The sequence below is a fragment of the Myotis lucifugus genome, unplaced genomic scaffold, assembly GCF_000147115.1.
Source record: "Myotis lucifugus unplaced genomic scaffold, Myoluc2.0 scaffold_265, whole genome shotgun sequence".
Classification (NCBI taxonomy): domain Eukaryota; kingdom Metazoa; phylum Chordata; class Mammalia; order Chiroptera; family Vespertilionidae; genus Myotis; species Myotis lucifugus.
In genome coordinates, this window is record NW_005871313.1 from 1556640 (window position 1) to 1582759 (window position 26120).

General features: G+C 37.5%; 1 protein-coding gene across 16 annotated transcripts in view; it reads left to right on the plus strand.

Annotated features, from left to right (window-relative positions):
- SRSF11 (serine and arginine rich splicing factor 11) overlaps positions 1–26120 on the plus strand; it is a 53018-nt gene extending 26898 nt beyond the window's left edge. For 4 of the 16 annotated variants that reach the window (XM_006099232.3, XM_023762894.1, XM_023762892.1 and 1 more), the window contains 8 exons: positions 976–1025; positions 2423–2550; positions 4122–4203; positions 11991–12122; positions 18024–18113; positions 22451–22546; positions 23495–23633; positions 23739–26120. In XM_006099232.3, the coding sequence (XP_006099294.3) occupies positions 976–1025; positions 2423–2550; positions 4122–4203; positions 11991–12122; positions 18024–18113; positions 22451–22546; positions 23495–23633; positions 23739–23936 (915 nt within the window). In that variant the 3' untranslated portion in view covers positions 23937–26120. Of the gene's footprint in view, positions 1–975; positions 1026–2422; positions 2551–4121; positions 4204–11990; positions 12123–18023; positions 18114–22424; positions 22547–23425; positions 23634–23738 lie in introns of all 16 variants that reach the window. The other 12 variants (XM_023762882.1, XM_023762883.1, XM_014464759.2 and 9 more) reach the window with 11 other exon arrangements.

The following is a 26120-nucleotide window of genomic DNA, read 5'->3' on the forward strand; positions in this document are numbered from 1 at the left end:
TTTTATAATCTTCACTAGAGGCCTGGTGCACGAATTCACAGGAGGTTGGCCAGCCGGGGAGGGGCCGAGAGAGGGCTCCAGGGTATGTCCGGACCATCTCGCTCAGTCCCTATCGGCCGGACCCCAGCAACAAGCTAACCTACCAGTCAGAGCATCTGCCCCCTGGTGGTCAGTGCATATCATAGTGAATGGTTGAGCGGTCTTAGCATATTATTAGCATATTATACTTTGATTGGTTGAACGGCCAACTGGGTGACCAGACACTTAGCATATCAGGCTTTTATTATGCTCCAACTGGTTGGTTAGCTTGCTGCTGGGGTCCAGCCATTCGAGACTGAGCGAGACAGGCCAGACACACCCTGGAGCCCTCCCTCGGTCCCTCCCCAGCCGCAATCATGCGCCAGTGGGGTCCCTTGGCCTGGCCTGTGCCCTCTCACAATCTGGGACCCCTCAGGGGATGTCGGAGAGCCAGTTTTGGTCCAGCGGAGAACGACCAGTCACTATGACATGCACTGACCATCGGGGCAGACGCTCAATGCAGGAGCTGCCCCCTGGTGGTCAGTGCGCTTTCATCAGTTGGATATCCCCCAAGGGCTCGCAGACTGAAAGGGCACAGGCAGGTCTGAGAGGACACCCTCTTCCCCCTTCCCCCCCCCCAGTGCAGGAATTTCGTGCACCGGGCCTCTAGTATAGGATATTTAACTTGGGTAAAGCACCTTTGAGTATCCAATCAATACTATAGTAACTAATGTCATCTGTTTTTTGTTTTATTTTTTTAATGTGGCTACTAGAAAACTTAACTGACATTCGACTGGCATTGTATTTCTGTTGGTCATTGATGTGCCTGGTATGTTACTTTTTGTAGGTTTGCCAGGGTCTCCTAGGACATTTCAACATCCTGAGAATAATAAGAGGAAATCATTATTGCTTTATGTATTCTCACTGTTGTTATATTTTGTGTTTGGTTTTTTTTAGTCTCTTGCTGCAGATCAGTTGCTGAAGCTTATGAGTACTGTTGATCCCAAGTAAGGTTTTTTTCTGTGTTTCCATTGATGATATGGATATAGTATTTGAATGTCTAGAGAACAGTGTTTTGATAGCTAAAAAGAAAGTTATCTCAGGGCATGCAATACGTAATTCAGTTTTCTAGAAACAGAAAAATCCAGTGGTGAGTCCATCAATAAGAGGATTTTGTCTTAGTGTAATTTGAGTATTTCAAAATAATTGTAAATAACTTATACCAAAATAATGGGGAAAGAGCTAAACACTATTTTTAGTTGATTCGTTTAAAGTACATATTGAATGCCTACTATAAAGTTGTATCTTTATAGCATTTATACACTAGTTTGGAGGGGAGATGTTATTTAAAGCATGTGGATCCAACTAGATGAAGTACAGGGGTGCTATGGAAAGAACTTATTACAAGAACTTAGTTTGAAGATCAGAGAAGCTAAGCCCTAGGGGATGAATAGGAGTTAGGAGACATAAATGAGGGAAAAACAATCCTAGAGCCAAGGACTGGCATATGTCACCATAATAATGTCCAACATCTTTTAGGTGCTTTGAAAAGTTCTCTTCATGCTGTCACTTTTCTACTTCCTACTTGGTATACATAAAACAAAGTCATAGTTACTTTCATTGTAATTTGTCAGTATGTTAAATTTGAACTGAAACCTTTTTCTCCTTGGTGGAAGTCACTATCAATAAGTGGAAGAGTATGGGAAAAGGGAAGACAGGATTATTTTGCTGTAGTACTTTGTGGACTTTTTTCTTAAAAACGAGATAAAGTTCAAGCGAGTACCTGTCACCCAGCTTATAAAATGAAATATCAATAAAGTTGAAATTGCTTCGTACCCATTTTTATTTACATTTCCCACTCTCCCCACAAATGACTACTGTCCTAAATTTGGTGTCTAATTTTTTCTCACATGTATAAACCCTTTAAAAGTGCATCTTTAGCCTTTCCGATCAGGAATTTCATGAGTAACTTTGGTGTGCCATCAGCCTCTGCCCCAGTTTCTTCCACACACTTAAAATGCTCTTCCCCAACAGAATTACGATGTAGAAAGTTTTTAAGTCATATGAAGAAAAGTTTCATTATTCAAAAATCTTTAGCATTAGCATATTTCCATGTACTAGCATTTCACAAAATGTGTTTATGGAAATCGGATGAATGTTCATTCAGGTTTAAGAAGGCATTTTTCTTATTTCAGATATCCTGAGTCTTTAAAATGCAGGTGGCATTTAAATATTCAAAAGGGTACTTATACTATGTATGGTTTTACCAAAAAAAAAAAAAAATGGAATTCTCCCCTTTTTTCCCAAGGAATGTCTTACTAAAATGTTATATGAAACATATTTACTTGAAATGCTGTTGTGCATTTTAAAATGTTTCCTATCTCAATTCTTGGTTCTGTTTCAGGTTGAATCATGTAGCTGCTGGTCTTGTTTCACCAAGTCTGAAATCAGATACCTCTAGTAAAGAAATAGAGGAAGCCATGAAGAGAGTACGAGAAGCACAGTCCCTAATATCTGCTGCCATAGAACCAGGTAAAATATGTTAATGCACTTGTGTTGAATATTAAACTACATGATTGTTTGCAAATAGGATTCGTGCATTAGTTTGAAAAGTTTTTGACTTAATACTCTAGTCATTTTTTAAATTTTTCAAATTCTAATAGAAGATCATTTAGTGGAGTGATTTTCAGTAGGGGTGTTGGGGGGGGCGGGTTGTAGTTGACACCCAGACATACTTGGAAATATTTAGAGACACTTAGTTGTTTTGCTGGTACCAAATGTATCTCGTGGGCAGAGGGTCAGGGATATTGCTAAACATCCTTCACCATACAGGACAGGCACCACCCCTGCTTCAAATGATCCATTCCTAAATGTTAGTAGAGCCTAGGATTATCAAATAATTAGTGTGATTTTTTTGTTTGTTTTTTAATTTATAGTTTGGGGTTTTTTATCATTCATGTTTGTTATATGGGGATAGCCTAATTGATTTTAGTCTTTTATTTGACCAAGAGATGATGCTTCTGTTGATGCCATTTGTTTAAAGAAAAGCAGACCTTATTTTTTGCAGATTATTTTTTGAGATGGAATGAATGGTTATCCTACTGTTGGCCTGTGTTTCAATCTTTGATTCCCCCATTAAATATTGTTTTATTTTTCACTGTTATTTCTTAGTAAGTAGGAAGAATTTTTAGTAGGTAGAGCTTTTGAAAAATAATTTATATACAATATTGGATGAGTTAGTACTAGGTGCTTTATGTGTGTTACCTCATTTAACAAAACGTTGTCCCAAGGTGACATGTCAAACAGGACCTGATATTTTCAGTACACAACTGGATCACTGAAACCAAAGCTAGAACACCATGCTGTAATTGTGTTCAGAGAAAACTTATAATCAGAATGACTAAAAGTGGTTATTAATAATGACATTAACAGTAATTTGAATTCTGTTAAAGGCTCTGAATGTGAAAGAGGACTCATTCTCACTGAGATGATTGTTCATAAGTGTAATGGCTTTATTTCTCTTGTTATGTGTTATTTAAAAACTAGGAAATGGGACAAATCATTCTAGATCTATTTCCTCGACACAGTTAAACATTGGTGAGGAAGAGGAAAGACAGATTATGAGGCTATGGCTGGTTTTCTCAGTGGTTAGAATGTTTGCCCATGGACCAAAGGGTTAACATATTAATCTCAGTGAAATGTAGTGAAATTTGTGAAAGTAGTACCTAGGAGTGGTAAAAGGGACTCCTTGTTTATAAAACTTTAAAGAATGAAGGGTGAAAAAGATAACTGTTCATAGATTATTTTATGAACAACACTTATCAGACTCCTGAGTCTAGAAAATGAAATTGTCAGTTTGGCTAGCCAAAATCAGAAGTCTAATTTGAATCTATCAAAACCCTGGATAATTTGTGTCACTTCAATAAGCTTCAAAGTTTTGATTGTAAAATGATCACTTGTAATATTTAAGGAATTTATGTAAATGCTGAAAATTAAGATAATGAAATTCTTATGCAATTCCTAAATGGGATTACATTAATTCCTGAATCAGATTAATCTATTTAATGGTTTTAAAATCCAGATTTATTTTCTTTTAAATCCAGATAAAAAAGAAGAAAAACGAAGGCACTCAAGATCAAGATCACGCTCTAGGAGGAGGAGGACTCCTTCATCTTCTAGACACAGGTTAGATAGATTGCTTTTGGTATTCAGTTGTACAAAGATAAATTCGGTATGCCACATCCTTCATAATTTACTGACTCTTCACCTTGCAGCTTCTGGTTAAACTGTGTTTTAGTAACCAATCCTGTTAGCAGAGTGTGTAAATAATCGTTCACACATGCATAAATGGAAAAAAGGTATGGGCTAAAGTAGGTGATTGGTACTTTAAAACCCAAAAACATTCAGGGGCAGGAGGAAGGCACTGGGACTTGAGCACTAAATTAGTACTATGGGAAGACCCTTACTTGAAACTTTGACTTGAATTCTAGTTTTCCTTTTCACTAGTCTCTCCTAAGACTTAAGTTGGAAGGTCATCATGCAACCTATAGATTGATTCTCTAATGCATGAATATTTGCAAATGACACGACTTGCTGTTCTTTTGAGATTGTTTTTTGTATTACTGGATAAATTAAATGATTGTATAACTTTTTATCATATCTAGAGTAAGACTAAATAAATTTATTGCCTTTTCCACATGACATCCCTGTATAAATTTGTAAGGTTTGCTAGACCAGTAGATCTCAAACTTGCTGGTATTAGGACCTCTTTATACTTAATAGAAAATATGTGAACCCCAAATAGTGTTTGATTATATTGATCATAGCTATTAATGTAGGCCATATTAAAAAAAATTTTTTTTAAATATATCTTTATTGATTTCAGAGAGGAAGAGAGGGAGAGATAGAAACATGAGGAGAGAATCATTGATTGGCTGCCTCATGCACACCCCCCACTGGGGATCAAGCCCACAACCTGGGCATGTGCCCTTGGCCGGAATCGAACCTGGGACCCCCTCAGTCCGCAGGCCGGCGGCGCTCTGTCCACTGAGCCAAACCAGCTAGGGTGGCCATATTAAAATTTTAAAATGACAGTAAACCCATTCATGTTAACACAACTTAGAAACTACTAACTTTCTAAAAATATATGGTTTTTTTATTGATTTCAGAGAGGAAGGGAAAGGGAGAGAGATGGAAACATCAATAATGAGAATCATCGATTGGCTGCCTCTTTCCCGCCCTCTACTGGGGATGGAGCCCTTAACTTGGGCATGTGCCCTGATCAGGAATCTCACCATGATCTCCTGGTTCATAGGTCGACGTTCAACCACTGAGGCACACCAGCCAAGCAAAACTAAACTTTTTAAAGAAAAAATTAGAAGAGTGACTTTGTTGTACTTTTTGCAAATCTCTTTAACATTTATAATATAGACACACAAGATTCTACGTTCAATAAATTTTGGTAGTATAGAGAAAATCTGCCCTGACTGGTTTTCCTCAGTGGTTAGAGCATCAGCCAGCAAGCCAAAAGGTCACAAGTTTGATTCCCAGTCAAGGACGTGTACCTTAGTTGCAAGTTTGATCCTCAGCCTTGGTCGGAGTGCAAATGAGAGGCAACCAGTCGATGTGTCTCTCACATCGATGTCAATGTTGATGTCTCTCCCTCTCCTGCTCCTGCTCCCCTCCCTTCCTTCCACACTCTCTCTACAGATCAATAGGAAAAAATATCCTCGGGTGAGGATTAAAAAACATATATATACACACACACACACACACACGCACATATATATAGGGGGGGGTGGGAGGAGAAAATCTGGCTTCACAAAAACATCGTTGGAAAAGGAAAAAGTTGTACTTTTTTCCAAGTAAACTGCAACTAGTGTTCTTTGATATACCACCAAAACTTGACCTGTGATAGTTTCTTAAAAGATAGCTGCAGTAGGGAATCTGAAACCATAAATGAACCTTTCATACTCTCTTAAACTTTGAATGAATCTTTTTCCCAAGCATCCTTTTGTAAAATTGTGCGTTGGCGATTTGCAAAATAATCAATTCATTGCTTTATGCAAGTTTTCAGATGTTGACATGTTTTGTTATATGACAACAAAAATGGCATTTGGTGCTACCACCACAAATCTCATCAGAAAATGCTGTCAGTTCAAAATGGTGGGTTCAAGTTTTCCAAAATTTTTTCTTAAAAGCTCAGAACTTTATACAGGCAGTCCTCGGGTTACGTAGGACTCGACATAAGTCGTTTCGTGGTTACATCGCCATCTCCCATTTACGGTATCCTATCTAGTAATAGCCAAACATGGTAATTGACCGTACCTTCACTACACCTCCCATTGGCTAATCAGCGAGATATGCAAATTAACCACCTACAAAGATGGCGGCTAATTTGCATACTGCAGGCAGGCAGGACAGCGCAAGCCGCCATCCAGGCCCCCATGGGTGACCCCAGAAGCCACTTGCCTGCCGCCCGGGACCCAATCCGGTCCCGGGCCATAGGCAGGCTGGCCCCGAAAGCCCCAGGAGCTGCCTGCCTGCCTCCTGGGACCAGATTGGTCCCGGGCCGCTGGCGGGCCCCAGAAGCCGCCAGATATGGCAGTAACTATCAGTAAGCACTCTGAAAGTCAGTGGCATAAATGCACCAATTAAAAGACAGATTATGAGGGTGAATCAAAAACAAAACCCACTTTAAATAAAAAGACACATATAGATTAAAAGTAAATGAATTAAGCTGCAGCCTGTTTTGCTCAGTGGATAGAGCATTAGCCTTTGGACTGAAGGGTCCCAGGTTCGATTCCAGTCAAGGGCATGTACCTCAGTTGCTGGCTTGATCACCAGTCCCTATCAGAGCATGTGCAGGAGGCAACCAATCAATGTGTCTCTCCCTTTCCCTTCACTCTCTCTAAAATTCAATGGAAAGATATCCTTGGGTGAAGATTAACAAAAACACAGTAAATGGATTAAGTAACATTAAAGAGATTATAAGAAAAATATATTCCAAATTGTGATAGTTGTATAATGGTTGTTTAAATTATTAACACCTAAGAAATTGGGTGAAGGGTAATATATGCTGTAGTATTTTATAGTGTTGTTTTACATGCATGAGATTATTTCAAATTAAAATATTAAAAATTAAAAATTAATAAAATATTAATTGAAATGTATCTGCATTACATGAAAAATCTCCTAATTGCTTCTAGCATAATTTATTAAATTGTGCTAAAATTTACAAGGGTTCAATTAAAAAATATCTTAATTCTAAATGATATAGAAAATATATAATAGTGCAGTTATAAGCACTTATCTGAAAATAAAAATTTAAAGAAGGGATTAGCCAAAGAAAATATACGCACAATCCATGGACACAGACAACAGTATGGTGATGGCCAGAGAGAAGTGGGGGGCAAGAGCTGGGTAGAGGGGGCAAAAGGGAAATAGGGACATCCTATATCTACACTAATAAAAGAGAAACATACAAATTGGTGTCACTCCGCTACACCCACCAGCCAATCATAGCGACTGTGCAAATTAACCAAACAAAGGTGGCAGTTAATTTGCATATGCAGGCGAAGACTGAAGATTGAAGAGGCTTGGTTTCTCCACTGCGGCTGCAGTGGAGAAGCCAAGCCTCGCTGTGGCCGGACCAAAGGCCTGGATCCTGGGTGCCGGAGGAAAACCGATGCCAGCAGCCAGGGGAAGGAAGGCTTATTGCACGAATCTTCGTGCAACAGGCTTCTAGTAATAATAATAAAAGCCTAATATGCAAATTGACTGAACGGCAGAATGGCCGGTTGCTATGATACGCACTGGCCACCCGGGGCAGATGCTCAATGCAGGAGCTGCCCCCTGATGGTCAGTGCACTTCCATATGGGGAGTGACATTTTTATTTCTTATTTTACTGCTAGTACTTACTACAAGTGCCTGTGAAGAATACAGTGACTACTAGGGCAATTCAGTTGCCACTACCTTTGTTTGTGCTAAGGTGATTCCAGCACTTTTACCATTAGTGCAAATATCAACACAGTAAAAAAGACAAATAATATCTTACTATTTTGAAAATAATTTTGGCCTCATGGACCCCATGACATTATCAAGTCATTTCTCATCCAGTGTCTTCCTCTACTCAGAATACTATAAACTGGGTGGCTTATAACCTATAGAGATTTGTTTGTGACTGGTCTGGAAGCTGAGAAGTCCAAGATCGAGGTGCCAGCAAATTTGGTATCTAATGAGGACCTATTATTTATAATGGGCTATCTTTTTGCTGTGTCCTCATATTGTAATGGGCCAAGGGGACTCTAAGATCTCTTTCAAAAAGGACATTATTCTTAATCATGAAAGCTGCACCCTTTTGACCTAATTACCTCCCAAAGACCCCACATTAAAATATCACATTGGAGATTAAGCTTTGCATAAGAATTTTGGGAGGGACACAAACATTCAGTCCATAGCAAAATATTAACATGTGGTATAACTGTCTGATTTCCTTTTACCTATCTTCCCCCACCCTGTTTTATTCTTCCTAAAGATGTCTATTAAAAACCTAAATTAGAATCATATCACAACCTATTAAACCTTGAGAAGTTCCCTATTGCCTGAAGGTGTTAAACCTTAGAGTGGCATTTAGGGTTTTTTTTACTATTCAACCTAGTTTTTCTTTTCACACTTGTCATTTACCACTCCAAAACAGTTAACCGCAGCAATGCTTACCTGAATATAATCATTTTCTTTATGCTTTCAAGTTTTTGCTCTTGATGTTCCTAATGCTCTTTCTGATACCTTCATTTCCACTTGAGGAACCCCTTTTTCTTTGTTCTTACATGCAGTGTTGATACTACTTAGAATTCCATTATCTTTCAGGTCGGTGCTCTTATAGCTTAGTTTTAACACTTAAAAAGGAAAACCTATGTTTTTTACATATAGTACCAAGTACATCCCAGGGCTCTCAAAATTTAGTTTGAATTACTTTGATATGTATGATTAATGGGAAATAACAGTGAAGCATGTATTTCCTTGAACAAAGTGTTTTGGACACTTGTAATAACACTTCATAACAGATAATTATTATAGCTTGTAATATCTTAAGCATCCTAGCATATAAAATTGGCCATTTCTTTCAATAAGCTTTTTTACTTAGATACATTATATACAAGTCTCTATTTTTGTGATTTTTAAAAGCTCGTATAAACTAGTGTGTTAAAATGGCTCTGTAGTACATTATTCTTGAAAGATAACTGTTTCAGGACCTTATAATAGATTGATGTGGTACTTCTGTTTATTGGCTTTTTAAGAACTATTATTAATCACTTTGTTTAGGAAAAAACCTGTGTAAGAATGGGCATATGGTTTTCTTTTCTGCATCTATATTTTTTCTATACACATACAAAAGCAGGAAAAATGTGATTCAACTTAGCTAAAAGGATTGTAGAATCAAAATGAATTGACCAACAAAATAAGTCCCCTGCCATGGAGACATGGAACATACTGACATACCTCAGAGGGTGTGTGACAGAAAAGAGATAAACCAAAGAACTTATATACTACTAGAGACCCGGTGCACAAAAATTTGTGCATGGGGGGGGGGGGTAAGGGGGTATCCCTTAACCCCACTTGTGCCCTCTCACAGTCTGGGACCCCTCGGGAGATAACCACCTGCTGGCTTAAGCCCACTTCCCGGGTGGCAGATGGCAGGCCTGATCCCTCGGTGCCTGCCCCGCCTCCCCGGGTCTCGCACACGGGACGCCCAGGCGGGCCGACCAATCGCTGCTTCCCCACGTCGGGTCGCACACGGGACGCCTGGGTGGGCGGGGGATCGCTGCTGCCCCACCCGGCCGCTCCAGGTCGCAGATAGCAGGCCCGGAAGGCAGCAGGGCAGGCGGGATGGCGCTGTCCCGCCCTGTCTGCAGTATGCAAATTAGCTGCCATCTTTGTTGGCGATTAATTTGCATACCGTGCTGATTAGCCCATGGGAGGCGTAGCGAAGGTACAGTCAATTACCATGTTTGCCTATTATTAGATTAGCCCATGGGAGGCGTAGCGACGCACAATAGTGTGGTGAAAGCCTGGGCAGGGGGAGAGACATATGCACAGCCCATGGACGCACAATAGTGTGGTGAAAGCCTGGGCAGGGGGAGAGACATGGGGAGGAAATGGAGGACATCTGTAATACTGTCAATGGTAAAAAAAATATATATATATATATTTTTTTTTATTATTATTTTTTTTTATTTTTTTTTTTTTTTTTTTTTTTTTGCCCTAACCAGTTTGGCTCAGTGAATAGGTTCAATTCCAATGAAGGGCATGTACCTTGGTTGCGGGCACATACCTAGTAGGGAGTGTGCAGGAGACAGCTGTTCGATGTTTCTCTCTCATCGATGTTTCTAACTCTCCCTCTCCTTTCCTCTCTGTAAAAAAAATCAATAAAATATATTTAAAATATTTTTTTTAAAGAAAGTGAGGAATCTGATATTTTATATCAGAATCAAAATACAGTGTCCCCAAAAAAATCTTTGCAATTATTCAAAGTGTGTGTATACATTTTGGGGGGACACCCTATATTCATACCTTTCATTTAAGTCAGACACATTAGTAATTTCTCAAGGGTTCGTGGTCAGTAAGATATACACACTTCCTGTCCTTATGGAACTTACAAAAAGGTAACCATTACATGAAAATTTTCTAGGATATAGACATGTTTTTAAGAGGGAAATGTTTTAGTAAATAGTTGCATAATATGGTCAAATATAAGATGGTTAAAATAAAAATTCGTTGGATTTGATGAAACACCAGTGATGAATTTTGAAACAGCTATTTTAGAGAATGATGGCAACAGAAATTTTGTTAATACATAAGCAAGAAGAAGAGGGTCAATATTTAATGTACATACTTATACTAAGGCCAGAGTGCTGAGTTTTTTAATTCCTTTTAAATTACAACTGTTCTGTAATGGAATTGCTTTTATTTTTCTTTGCTAAAGTAGTAGGCTGAAAGAGGTTAGTTAATGAATGCACTCAGTTGTTAGCTGGCTTATAAATGAGATAATTTCCATTTATAAAATGTCCGTCCTTTGGCACCTTGAAAACGTGAAGGCAAAAGGTTTAGAATACATTTGAAAATTTTCAGAGAAAGGTTGAATGGTCACTAAAAGTTAAATGATTTAAGTCTAAGCAAAATATTGCAGTTTATTTTTAATCTTAATGTAGAAGGGAATAAACTACAGGAAGGAGGATTAATGATAACATCAATAGGGTTAATTTTACTTAAATTCTGGGAGAGAAAGAAACTGTAGGTTTGGGGGGAGGAGTGGAATGAAGAGGGTACAGAGACATTTCTTTTACATGACAGGAAGGAATGGTAGTGAGAATAAGGCAGTTTGTACTGAATTATATAAATCTGTATAAGGAAGGCCTGCATTGTTCTTAAATTGCAAATTAAAGAAGTAGGATATATTTTAGAGAACAAAAATTAGAAATTATAGAAGCAACACTAAGTGGTTTCATTTATAAGATGGGAGTAATAATGGTACCTACATTATAGGCTCATTATGAGTATTTGTAAAGCATGTAATAAGCATATATGAGTATTTGGTAATTGATAGATTTAACATGCAATAGTGAGGAATCAATAAACATGCTAAGGTGCTATATACTGAGTAAGATAATGCAAATCATTCAGGTATTTTTTTTTAATTTGATCTTTTTTTTTTCATGCTCTAGCAGTATTTTTACATTTGCTGTTGTAGATTCAATGGACATAGGACTAGTTTGATAGTTTCAACAAAAGGTATTCATATTTCTAGGGTAATAAAAATGTTTATTATATGGACTAAATAATGATAGCAACTGGTAGTAAATTGTCCCCACTTAATGAAGTTTATAAGTCTTCTATCTGATACTAAGTGATATAGTCATAAACACAACTAACCTTTTCTATTTAAGTATGTGTATTGGCTTTCTTTCATTAGGCGGTCAAGAAGCAGATCTAGAAGGAGGTCACATTCTAAGTCAAGGAGTAGGCGACGATCCAAAAGTCCCAGACGGAGAAGATCTCATTCCAGAGAGAGAGGTAGAAGGTCAAGGAGCACATCCAAAAACAGGTATAGTGGATGGTTAGCATTGGGTGGGAAGACAAAATTTAGAGTTCTAAAGACCCCAAATACTGTGCTACTTAATGACAAAAGAGATGGTATTGGGAAATACCAATAGAAGGGGAAGAAACTAAAGTTTATGAGTCTAGCATTTGTTTTTCTTATTTCCTTTATAAACTTCAGATTTCTATTTATAGCTGAAGATCCAGGTAAGATTTCTGTGTAGTAGAAATTCTTAGCTGTCCTACTACTTTCCTTTATTTCCTCCTATCCATTCAACCACCACTAAGGATTTAGTGCTACCAGCCATTCCTTGTGATATGCCAAGGAGTTTATGACAGACAACCATCCTTTAATTCATCTTTACACATTTCATCATCAATACTTAAAAATATTTATTAATGCCTGGCCGCTGTGACTCAGTGGCTGAGCATTGACCTATGAACCAAGGAGGTCAGGGTTTGACTCCTGGTCAGAACACATGTGGGGTTGGGGGCTTATCCACAGTAGGGGGGTGCAGGAGGCAGCCAAGAAATGATTCTCTGTCATCATTGATGTTTCTATCTCTCCTTTTCTCTTCCTCTCTGAAATCAATAAATACATGTTACATATTAAAAATGACTATATGCCGCCGAAACCGGTTTGGCTCGGTGGATAGAGCGTCGGCCTGCGGACTGAAAGGTCCCGGGTTCGATTCCGGTCAAGGGCATGTACCTGGGTTGCAGGCACATCCCCAGTAGGAGATGTGCAGGAGGCAGCTGATCGATGTTTCTCTCTCATCGATGTTTCTAACTCTCTCTCTCTCTCTCTCCCTTCCTCTCTGTAAAAAATCAATAAAATATATTTTAAAAAAAAATAAAATAAAAATGACTATATGCCATATTTAGAGTCTCTTATCCCATGATTTGGGACCAGTAGAGAATTGAAGTGAGGATTTATTAAAAAGCAAATATATTGCCTGCTGGTATGGCTCAGTGATTCAGTGTTGATCTATGAACCACGAGATTGGATTCCTGGTCAGGGCCCCTTCCTCAGGTTGCAGGTTTGATCCCCAGTGGGGTGGTTGCAGGAGGCAGCTGATTGATGGTTTTCTCATCATTGATGTTTCTATCTTTCCCTCTCCCTATCTCTCTGAAATCAATAAAAATGTATAATTTGTCAATAAAAGGCAAACATTTTGACTTAAATATGTGTTCAATAATCAGTCTTTTTCATTTAAAGTGAAACTTTAAATTAGCATGATAGTCTTGAGTAACATATACCAAATCATTGTTTTCTTCTGAACCACCTTTAAAGTGGCAAGAGAATTCTGTCACTTGAAAAATGCCTAGTTTTTTTTATCTCTTTCTAAAATATTTGCCTCATATTTTTAGAAGCAGTTCTTTATACTACTTTACCTATTCATTTAATTATGTAATTTTTAAAAAGGACAGAAGGGGACCAACAAAATTTATTCTTGGCAAACATATAACAACTGGGAACATAAATTCTGGGATAGTTTTGCTGACTGAGACTGTAACAAGGCTTTTAGTTGTGTTTTACAAGGTGGGTCATCTCTTAATTCAGTCAAACAAACCAGCTTCCTCCCACATATGCCCTGAAGGATTCTGGGTCCGATTCCAGTCAAGGGCACGTACTTCAGTTGCAGGCTTGATAGCTGGCCCTGGTCAGGCCATGTGTGAGAGGCAACCAAACATTGTGACTCATATCTATGTTTCTCTCTCTCTCTCTGTCTTCCCACCTCCCTTCCACTCTCTAAAAACTAATGGAAAAATATCCTTCAGTGAGGATTAACAAAATAAAATGACTTGAATGAAGAGAAGGGGTGACTGAGAGTTCAAAGTAATGGTTATAAAGATGATCAAGGAACTTTGTGGTGATTTCCAGAAACTTAGAACTACAACAGCATGAAACAGGAAATAGAAACCATAAATAAGAATCAGTTGGGCCCTAACCGGTTTTGCTCAGTAGGTAGAGCGTCTGCCTCCGGACTCAAGGGTCCCAGGTTCGATTCCGATCAAGGGCATGTACCTTGGTTGTGAGCACATACCCAGTAGGGAGTGTGCAGGAGGCAGCTGATCGATGTTTCTAACTCTCTATCCCTCTCCCTTCCTCTCTGTAAAAAATCAATAAAATATATTTTAAAAAGAGAATCAGTTGGAAATGAAGATTAATATCTGACATAAAGAATACATTAGAAGGAATCAAAAGTAGATTAAGTGAGGCAGAAGATAGAATCAGTGACTTGAAATACAAGGTAGGGAAAAAACCAATTAGAGCAGCAAAAGGAAAAATTGAAGATCAGGAGGATAGTTTAAGGGAACTTTGGGACACCATGAAACAAAACAACATTTGTATCATAGGGATACTAGAAGGAGAAGACTGAGCACAAGTAATAGAAAAACTGTTATAAAGAAATAATAACTTCCTTTAAAAAACATTCTGAGCCCTAACCGCTTTGGCTTAGTAGATAGAGCATCGGCTTGCGGACTGAAAGGTCTCAGGTTCGATTCCGGTCAAGGGCATGTACCTTGGTTGCGGGCACATCCCCAGTAGGAGGTGTGTAGGAGGGAGCTGATCGATGTTTCTAACTATCCCTCTCCCTCTCTGTAAAAAATCAATAAAATATATATTTTTTTAAAAAACAACATGCTGAGGGGAATAAAAGTCAATTCATAACAATCTGTAAAAAGACTTAGAATTGATAAGGTTACAGTACCAGTTGATTATGACCCGATATTTTTTTCTAGTAGCCCAGAATAGTTAGCAGCAGAAACAAAGGTAGAAAGTTGGCTAGGTCCATGAAAGAGGTTAACATGAGTGTGTGCTTTGGAAGAATATTAATAATTAATTTTGATAGTGCATTATAATGGGTTTTGGCCTGACAGAAGACATAGAGCAATGGTGGGTTGGAAAACAAATCACTTGAGAGAAAAGTGACTATTGAAGAGCCTAGAGACAATTATTAACACTACGGTGTCGGGTGAATTTCCCGCCAAAATATAAGATGGCGCAGGCAATTATTTAGGTTTCCCGCGCAAAATCAGAGTTAGTTTAAAATGCCTATATCTTTTGAAGTATGGGTTCGATTGAAATGAAATTTTCGGTTTCTTGTGTAAAAAATGAAAATTTATTCAATCACAGACATTTTTTATCTATTCAGTACATAAATAATTCGATATATATAAACTAAATACGAAAAACCCAAAAAATACTTATTACCTAAAAATATACACATATTTTTAAAGTTGAAAATAAAATTTTCATAATAAATCAAAACAAATAGAAATTAGTAGTTTTTTAGCGTATGATATTTTTCAAAACACGCCCCTTTATGTAGAGGTATATTGCAAAATTTGCACATGTAGCGTGTCTCACTGCGCAATTTATGAACGGAACATACGCGACACCTTCTCAAAATGTTTTTCTTTTTTCCACTTCCGACAATTGCCTGTAACGTATGCTTTCTCATGTCCATCGATAGCCTGCATGGTGGATCAGATGTAGGTGGTTTAGCCCGCATTCCAGAAGTAGACGGTACTGGTTGAAGGTCTGGAACAATGTCCATGTCCTCTGGAATATCATCCGTCAACCAGTGGATAGCTGTTTGTTTCAAAAACATTTTAAAACCCATTTTTCTTTGCCTCACTGATTTGTAAACTGCATAAGAATTAAATAATGCGCAATTTATCATATACATTGCCAACCTTTTTGTCCATTTGACCGTCCTCCGCAATATCGAATAATATGAAAGGTATTGGTCGGCCCGGTCAACACCTTTCATATGTTTATTGTAGTCAATGAGTGCATTCGGTTTGACAATTTTCTTTTTTGATGTTCTGTCAGTATTCTGACTTTCTTCCATCTCCGCAGAATGAATCGAAGAAATCAGGTATACAGGCTTTTTTGATTGCCACACTTGTAACAATATATCATTTTTCCTTATAAATTTTGTTTCACCTTTTTTCAAAGAAATTGTTTGAAAATCTTTAGGTATACCTCGATTTTTCCGGATTGTTCCACATATTCTGAATTTGTTTTTCATAAGTGCTTCACAATTTGCGACGCTATTATAATAATTGTCCATATATATATGGTACCACGAATCAGTGTATGGAGACACTACTGTTTGTATCGTTTCCAATAATCGCTTTCCTTCGCCGCAATAAATTTCCATGTTACAGATATATCCTGTATCACTTTCGCACAACAAACGAACCAATATTCCATATTTAACGATCTTGCCAGCATTATATACCCTAAAGAATAATCTTCCCCTCCAAGGTACGATCCCTTCATCTAGTGATAATTGCTGATGAGGTTTGTAAATATTTATAAATTTAGGCACAAAATAATCTAGTACTGGTCTCACTTTGCAAAGTCTATCTGATTCATTTACGATATCCGCATTATTATTGAAGTGCCAAGCTTTCCATATCTGTCGGAACCTGTCTCTCGTCATCGTTTTACCAAAATATGGCGTCTCCGTCCATGGCTCCGTGGTCCAGTAGTCATCTCTTCTATCTTTGCGCACCTGTCCCATGAGAACAATTAACCCTAAAAACTTCTTCATCTCTTGAGGGGTTATATCTTTCCACTTTAGGCTTTTTTTTGAAAGTTTGAAATTATTCCTATTTTGATTATAATACCTGTTTGACTCCTCTACAAGAAATTCAAAAAAATCATCTCCGATAAATAATTTCACGGCATCTTCTATATTATTTATAACAGTATCTGTGTTTAATCCTTGATGCCCTAAAAAATCTTCTAAGACCGGTGGATTATCAACATGCGACCATTCTTCTCTCCCGCCTTCTATATCTGACTCTGAGTCAGAGCTGGAGCTCGAAATTCTTCGTCGCCTCAATGTCCTGGGACGCACCATTACTTCATCATCACTAGAATCTTCATCACTTGTACTCGCATTTTCAAGATCGCTATCACAAGAATAATTGGACAACTTGTCTGCACAAAACTCATCATCACTATAGTCTGAATGCTGCGACATTCTAGGTTAAAGCAAATAAAAATAATACTAACTGAAAATAGCGGTACTCCGATAGATATCTGATATAAAAAAATAATTATTATGCGAACACTTTGCGGAACGATTTTATTTTATTTGGTTAAAAAATTCTATATGAATGTCTTTATCACAATATATTTAAATATTTAAACACGTAATAATGTTCACAAAACTCAAAACTAAAGACGTCCGGACACAAGAAGTATTTCTCAATAACTATTCTCTTTGCATGGTGAGATATCCAGGGATATCGGTTATAAAATGAGAAAACAATACATTGGTACCCTAACGGTATTGTACTCGACCAGCGCCATAAAGTGTTCTCTACTTACAAGGGATTTTTATGATACCTATTACCCCAATGGGTATGAAACGGTTCGCATACGCAGGTAGGTATCTTTGTGAACGGCAAACAAACAAATATTTGGTAATACGCGGTTACAATCGGCCCGAGTTTACACGTTTCCCGCACTCCACCGCAAATCTATATGAACCGAGTTAAGACGGCTCCCACGGAGTACGCGCAATTCACGCGAGCCGACTTAACTCGTTTCCCGCAATCCAAGTGTTAAAACTGTTGGTGTTTGTACCAGTCAATCAAGAAACTGGCCAACATCCTTTATCATTTTCTCTCTATAGTCTATGCTCTCTATTGGAGAGAAGTTTTCTGTAGAATACCAGAAAAGTAGGATTTTTTTCTTAAAAATTTTTAATCACAAGTAATACCATTCGAATTATATTTCTATATTTAGTATCAGAATAATGTTCGTATTTTAAGAATGGAATTAGATCTCACTGTGCTTTAGTGTTTATTTGATTGTACTGTATAAGTTTTTATTAGGTGAAATTTATTAATGCATTCATAAATTATGTTCATTTATTAGAGACAAAAAGAAAGAAGACAAAGAAAAGAAACGTTCCAAAACACCACCAAAAAGTTATAGCACAGCCAGACGGTCCAGAAGTGCAAGCAGGTAAGACATTATAAATTCTTGGCATTTCTTAAAACTATTTGCAAGGATATCAATAGGTTGTGAGCATTGCATGTTTTCTAGTACGTACAGGAGTGGGCAAAGGTAGGCTTACAGTTGTGAGTACAAAAAAGTTTATTCTCGTATTATTACTTATTGTATTGTTTTCCATATGAACTGTAAAACTTCTTTTGCCCACCTCTGTACATACTTCAGTGTTAACAGATTTTAAAGGCAACTTGTGAAGAATAACCTAAAGTTCTTTTCTTTTTACTTACTATTTATGGTGTAGAGCAAGCATGTCAAATTCGCGGTGAGTTTGACATGCATAGTGTAGAGCAGCTGTTGCCAACCTTTTGGACCATGTGGACCATCAGTGGTCTGTGGACCACTGGTTGGCGAACGCCTGTGTAGAGTGAATTTGACATAATATGGAGTTCAACAGAGGTCATTTTCTAGTTTGCTACATGCATTTTGTATCCTGATTTGAATTATTACATGAAACTTATTTTTATTACATAGTAAGTCATGCTTTAAATGTCCACATTAATAGTCAAGAGTTTTTCCCCCTACATATAGGGTTTTGTTGATAAAATAATAGCAAGTAGTCAAGTTCTAATTTGTGTCATTCTTAGACTTGTAATTCTGCCATAGTGTGAAAATTAAATGTTAACTTTACTCCACAGGAATGTGTTTTTCGCAATGGTATATAAACATTGGTATTTATGAAACTAGAGGCCCAGTGCCCGAAATTCGTGCACGGGCAGGGGAGGGTCCCTAAACCCAGCCTGTGCCTTCAGGGGATGTCCGATCGGGCCTAAACCGGCAGTCAGACATCACTCTCGCAATCCAGGACGCTGCATGCACCAGTGACCATACTTTTCATACAGGTGAAAGGCATCTTGCTGTTGTATGGGCAGCTACATTTTTTTGCCCTGATTATAAAAAGTAGTACATAACATGATCCTTCTGAGGCAGTAGTACCATTTTCCCCATCTTATGGGTGGAAAAACTGAAGCAGAGAGAAGTTAAGTAATTGGCTTTGTCACACAGCTATAAGTGTCAGAATCAGGGCTGACTACAAAATGTGCAAGCCAAAGTCCTTGAATGTCATCACTGCGTCATCCTGTTCTTTCAGTGTTAGAGTAGCCTTGTCAGGTTTTAATTTTTAAATCTAAGAGACTTCCCAATATATAGGGTAGGGTCCATAGGCCTGGCCGGCGATCAGGGTCCCCCCCGCTGGTACCCACCTTGCCTGGTGGCCTGGTGCTCCCGCTGGCCGGCCCCACCCCCTGCCACCGCTGGTTGCCTCCCTCTTGGGTGCAGACGCTCAACACATGAGCTGCCCCCAGTCGGGGACAGCTCCTGCATTGCGCATCTGCCCCCCGGTGGTCAGTGCACGTCATAGCGACTGGTTGGTCTGCTGTTTGGTTGATTTGCATATTAGGATTTTATTATAGGATTAGTAAGGGCTGGCCATACTTAGTAACTCCATTTTCTTCCAATCTAGTTTACACATTTTGCTGTAGTGATTTTCTTACATTGATTATTAAATGCTTAGGAGGGTCACTCTATATACAAAAATTAATTCAAAATGGATGCATGGCCTAAATGTAAAACCTAAAATGGAAGTAAATCTTCATGACCTTGAATTTGGCAATGGTTTTCTAGATATGACATCAAAAGCATAAATAACAAAAGATAAATGTAAATTTTGGAGGTCATCAAAATTAAAAACTTTTATGTTTCAAAGAATACTGTCAAGAACTTAAAGACAAGCCAGAGTGCTAGAAAGTAACAGATTATATATTCAAAAAGGGACTTGTATCTAGAATATACAAAGAACTGTTACAACTCAATTATAGTAAGACAACCTAATTAAAAAATGGCCAAAGAATCTGAATTGACAGTTCTCCAAAGAATATATGCAAGTGTCTGATAAACATGAAAAGATATACATTAGTCATCAGGGAAATGCAAATCGAAACCACAGACATTGCCCTGACCGGTTTGGCTCAGTGGATAGAGCGTCGGCCTGCGGACTGAAGGGTCCCGGGTTCGATTCCAGTCAAGGGCATGTACCTTGGTTGCGGGCATATCCCCAGTGGGGGGTGTGCAGGAGGCGGCTGATCGATGTTCCTCTCTCATCGATGTTTCTAACTTTCTATCCCTCTCCCTTCCTTGCTGTAAAAAATCAATAAAATATATTAAAACAAAAAACAGACACTAGGATGGTTATTAAAAAAGACAGATGGTAACTAGTGTTGGCAAGTATGTGGAGAACCTGGGACTCTGTATGTTGCTGGCATGAATATAAAATGGTGCAACTGCTTTGGAAAACGGTTGGTAATTCCTTAAAAAAATTAAGAGCTTTGACACAGTATTTTCACTTCTAAGGATATACCCAAAAGAAATGAAAATGTTACACACAAAACTGTGTACACTAATTTTCATAGCAGTGTTATTACTCATAATAACCAAAAAGTCAGCCCAGGTGTTCATTAACTAACAAGTGTGAACAAAATGGTATAGCTATACAATGAATTATCCAGCAATGAAAAGGAATAAAGTACTGATAAATGTTACCAGGTGGATGAGCCTTGGCAACTTAGATGAAAGTAGTCAGTCACAAAGAACCATAAATTGTAGGATTCCATTGACAAGTGTCCAGAATAGATAAATCTATAAAGACAAAAAGTAGATTAATGGTTGGGGTGTGATACCTAAAGGTAATGTATTATGGGGTTTCTTCTCAGGGTGAGGAATATTTTCAGAAAATGTAAATTACATTAAGACCCCCTGCAGGAACCAAAATCCAAGAAGCTCAAGTCCCTTATACAGGGTGTCCCCAAAAGATGTATGCACAGTTTAACAGCTGATACCTCAATTTTGAAAATGAAATGTATTTTATAAACACTGCCTTTATAATTATTCAAAATATGTGTATACATTGGGGGGGCACACCCTTTATTAAATTGCATAGAATAATGCATACAGTTAGCCCTCTGGCATCCATAGATGTAAAACCTGCAGATACGGAGAGGCAACTATTTAAAACAGAAAATGAAACCATGTGTAAGAAAATGACAAACTAGGTCTTAGGGAAAGATGGATTGTGCAGCATTTATTTTTCTTACCTTGCTCTTTATTTTTTTCCTTTTATTTTTTCTTTTTGTTGTTTTTGCCTGTTCCTTTATTTAATATACTTATTCATAAGCACTCTACACTGCTTAATTATTGGATCACCTTGATAATATTTGATGAATGAGAAGTTGTGTGTAATGTTTCCAGGACTGTGGGGGGGGGGGGGGAGGTGCCACACAGGGTTGTAAAGGTAATTTTTTGTTTGGTTGGTTTTGGGTGGTTTTTTGTGTATTTTTTTTTCCCTAAAGCTTTTATGGAAGCTAGACAACTGAAATTAATGGGGTTTTATTTTTATTTTGTGCCTAAATTGTAATCTCACAAATCCTAATAGCTTTTGAGAATAGTAACCAGCAGAATTTTTTTTTAAGCCACATTTTAAACCACAGGTGGGGAACATCTCACCAAGAGAGAGGAAGGGGCAGTGAGAGAGAAAAGCTATGTGAGAGCAGAACATTGATTGGCTGCCTCCTGCAACCAACCCTCCCCACCATCACCACCCACCGGGGTTTTAGCTTGCAACTTGTGCATGTGCCCTAACCAGCAATCAAACTGGCAACCTTTTGGTGCATGGCTGACGCTCAACCAACTGAGCCACACCAGCCAGGACAGCAGGCTAATCTTTAAGTTGATGATTTTGTATAGCCCACGAATGATGTTACAAATATCCAAGTGGCACTGGGCAGAAAAAACGTTCTGCACCCTGTTTTAAAGAGAGGGAAAAGGCTATATTTCTTAAACAATGATTGCTCAAAGCAGTGTTGGGGGACATGGCTTGCTGGAGTATAGGGAATCAATTTGATCCTATGTTAACATTAACTTTAGTTCTATAAATTTTACCCAGTGAATTTAAGAGTAATTTTTTATTTTACTAGTATCTGCAACGTACGATCCTATACCTCTTCTGGACACTGATATATGAATCAAAAAGTTATTGTTAATCTTCCCTCAAGTTTAACAAATCTGATGTTATGATAATGTAATTTTTTAAGAATTGCTGGAAATTGGGGTTTTCTTGAGAGCATTAAAGGAAAGGGACGTAGTTTGAAAAAGAATTGTGGTTTATTATTACTCATTTGATTCTTCAGCTCGAAACTGTATTTGAAAATGCTCTGAGTTCCTAATGGAGCTCCATCATAGACATATCTGCTATGATGTGTCTGTATTTTAAAGTCTAGTTTGTACATTTGTGGTCCTAGAGAGAGACGACGTCGACGAAGCAGGAGTGGCACAAGATCTCCTAAAAAGCCCAGGTCTCCGAAAAGAAAATTGTCTCGCTCACCGTCCCCTAGGAGGTAAGAATGCTAATGATTTAGATATACTCTTTCTAATTTTCAGAACTTTATTTTCCATAAAATGCTTATGAATGTGCTTTTATTTTTCTCTTATGATTTGAGACTGTTTTAATAAACACTGTGGAGGATTGAGCATTTTATGCCTGTAACCAAATTAGTTTTCTTCTATTATTGAGCATGGCTTGTGTCCAGTGTTTTGAAAATGGATATTTGCTATATATTTTTTAAAATATATTTTCATTGATTTCAGATAAGGGAGAGAGAGATATATAAACATCAGTGATGGTGAAAGAATCATTGATTGGCTGTCTCCTGCACACTACACACTGGGTATTGAGCCTGCAACCCGGGCATATGCCCTGACCAGGAATTGAACCTTGACCTCTCCTGGTTCATAGTTCGACACTCAACCACTGGGCCACACTGGCTGGGCTAGTCTTTTTTTTTATTTATTAATTTGATAGAAACATTAATTTGTTATTCCACTTATTTATGTATTTATTGGTTGCTTCTTGTATGTCCAGGGGTGGGAAATGTCCAGACCGCGGGTCCTGCTAAATTTTGGTCTGGCCTTGCCCCAAGGCATTAGTGGTGAGTTAATTAAATGTTTGACCAAATACAGCAGGCTAATTTTTAGGTTGATAATTTTGTATGGCCCAGGAATTGATGTTATAAATATCCAAATAGCCCTTGGCAGAAAAAAGGTTCCCCACCCCTGTTGTGCCCTGACGAGATCAAACCTGCAACCTTAGTGGTGTATCAGGACAATGGTCTAACCAACTGAGCTACCCGGCCAGGGCCCTGTATCCTCTTTATATCATGTGAACTTGGGTCAGGCTTAGCATCTAAACAAGTTAAAACTTATTGCTATACTTACAGGTTAAAATTCTCAAGCGTATCCTTTAAAGCATCTTTTTTTTCTTTGAGAACATTTTACTGTTATCCTAGGCATAAAAAGGAGAAGAAGAAAGATAAAGACAAAGAAAGAGGCAGAGATGAACGAGAACGATCAACAAGCAAGAAGAAGAAAAGTAAAGATAAAGAAAAGGATCGGGAAAGAAAATCTGAGAGTGATAAAGATGTAAAAGTATGTTTACATACTAATTTATTTTGGTATTTTAGGTGGTAGTAGTACTTATAAGAAGTGATTTTTCTGTGAAGACGTTTACTTTTATTATTCTCCTTGGCAAAGCAGGTTACACGGGATTATGATGAAGAGGAACAGGGGTATGACAGCGAGAAAGAGAAAAAAGAGGAGAAGAAACCAACAGAACCAGTTTCCCCCAAAACAAAAGAATGTTCTGTGGAAAAGGGAACTGGTGATTCCCTGAGAGAATCCAAAGTGAATGGTGATGATCATCATGAAGAAGACATGGATATGAGTGACTGAATATGGCCTCCATAAGAATCCACCTGTATACATGCATCAGTGTCATTCCTTTGTGTGATATCTTCATGCTGTATTTGTTCATCTCAAACCTTAGATGTATACAGCTCTGAGCTATAAATGGTTATAACGCTCCTGTAATTGATATTATTTACATCCAAAAGTTTTTAGAAAATGCTATGTGGGTAACCAATTCTTGATGTGGTGAAATCTGATTGAGTAACCAAGCAGCTTGACTATTCTGGTGCTGCTTCATAGCAGAAGTGAAAAGCTGCATGCATCTACAGCAGGCATGGATTGTTTATGTTGTATAATCTCCTTTATTAAGTAAGTTCACTTATAGTATTTCTAGAATTTGATTCATTGCCGTAATAGAGCCATGTAGGGAATGCACTGATTGCATGTTAGTTGTGGCAGGAATATCCTCAATGTCATTAAAATCCTCCAACATGATGGATCTACTTATGGTCTTGTTTGTTGATATGACAAGTTAACATTCTTATAGTTACATCTGGAAATAAGCATTTGAAATAGATAATCCTTTAAGCCTTGTGGCTGAAATTTTGTGGCTTTTGTTTAACTTTGAAAGGTTATATATGCACTAACCTTTTTTGATGGCTGCTTAGGCTTTAATTACAGAAACAAGATTTCAAATGAAACTGTCTTTGGCAGTGAGTAAATAGCATATTTTGGAGTAGAGTTGTATACTTTTTCATAAGGTGTTTGGGAATTTTTTTCCCTGAAATAATTTATTTCACACCTACATCATTAAAAGCTATCTGCCTATCCGGAGTCCATCTATAAAAAAAAGACTTATCTCTTGTCCTAATTTTCAATTTTTCACTTTTATTAATTTGTTTTAATCTCAATGTTGGAAAAAGGGGGTAGTGCATTTTAAATTGACCATATGCTTTTAAAGTGAGACAAATGTACTTGATAATGTACTTTTTATTTGATCTCAAGTTGTGTAAAACCAATAAATTTGTGTTACTGTTACTGCAGTAGTAATCTTATGCCCACAGTGATTCCATGTTAAATGCAAAGTAGTTTAGGCAACTGTTTTCTTAGTTACAGGAGTTTCCAGCTTCACTTTTGTGCAGTAAAAACAAAAGTAGGCTACAGTCTGTGCCATGTTGATGTACAGTTTCTGAAATTGTTTTACAAGTCTTTGATAATAAAACCCTTAAACCTATGTTCATGTTCCTGTAAAACCGTATTTGTATTTATTTACAAGCTGTTGAATGTATGACATTTACCTCATTCATTTTACAAATCAAGTCCTTTCCCCTACAATCTACATATTTACTATACAATCCATCACTGTAGTGATTAGTTACCATCAGAATGATCAAAGTTGCTTTAATTTCTAAAACAATCTATTTCTTAGTATAAATTTCTCATATTTTGGGTGTAGGAATTGGGTTGAGTAAAGTAACTGTAGGATAAATGATCCCACCTATATCTACTAAATTTATATTTTCAGTGAAATATTTGCCTTTGCTGGACTAGTATAGCAATTCAATGGTATGTATCTACTGTACAATACTAAATATTTATTCATTTATGAAATGAGTAGTGTTAGAGTGGCTGGGATTAAGGGGGAAATGAGACTTGGAAGTATAGCTCTTATCCAAGTCTGATAATTTTTTTAACTTTTAAAATTGAAATGCCATATAGAAAGCAGCATTGTTTTTACAGTTTATAGTAAGTAACTTTTTAAAGATTTTATCCAAAGGAATTTTGTCTATAGTTATGAAGTTCTAGTAATGGCCCTAATAGTCATTTTAAAACTGTTGAACAGAAGTGACATTTACTGAAACCTACAAAAACTTTCTTAGTAGGTGATGATTGAACCATATGACTGCCATTTTTGTAAATCAAAACAAAATGTTGGCAGTTTCACCTGGTTAAACCTAGTATTAGTCTGTTTCCTCACTTGTAATCTCTGAATACAAATATACTTAACTTTTCAAAAGGGATTAAGTTTTGGGCTATAAAATAGTGTCACTGATGTAAAATGCAGTGAAGGGAACCCGTACCTAGGTTATTTTTCAGTGAACATTTTATACACAATGGTAAGGTTGCACAGGACACAAGCCTTTAACACAATCAGTTGAAACCAAGTGAATACTGACTGCTTCCACACTTGAGTTTTGTTCTGTATTTAGTAGTAAATGATTAAAAAAA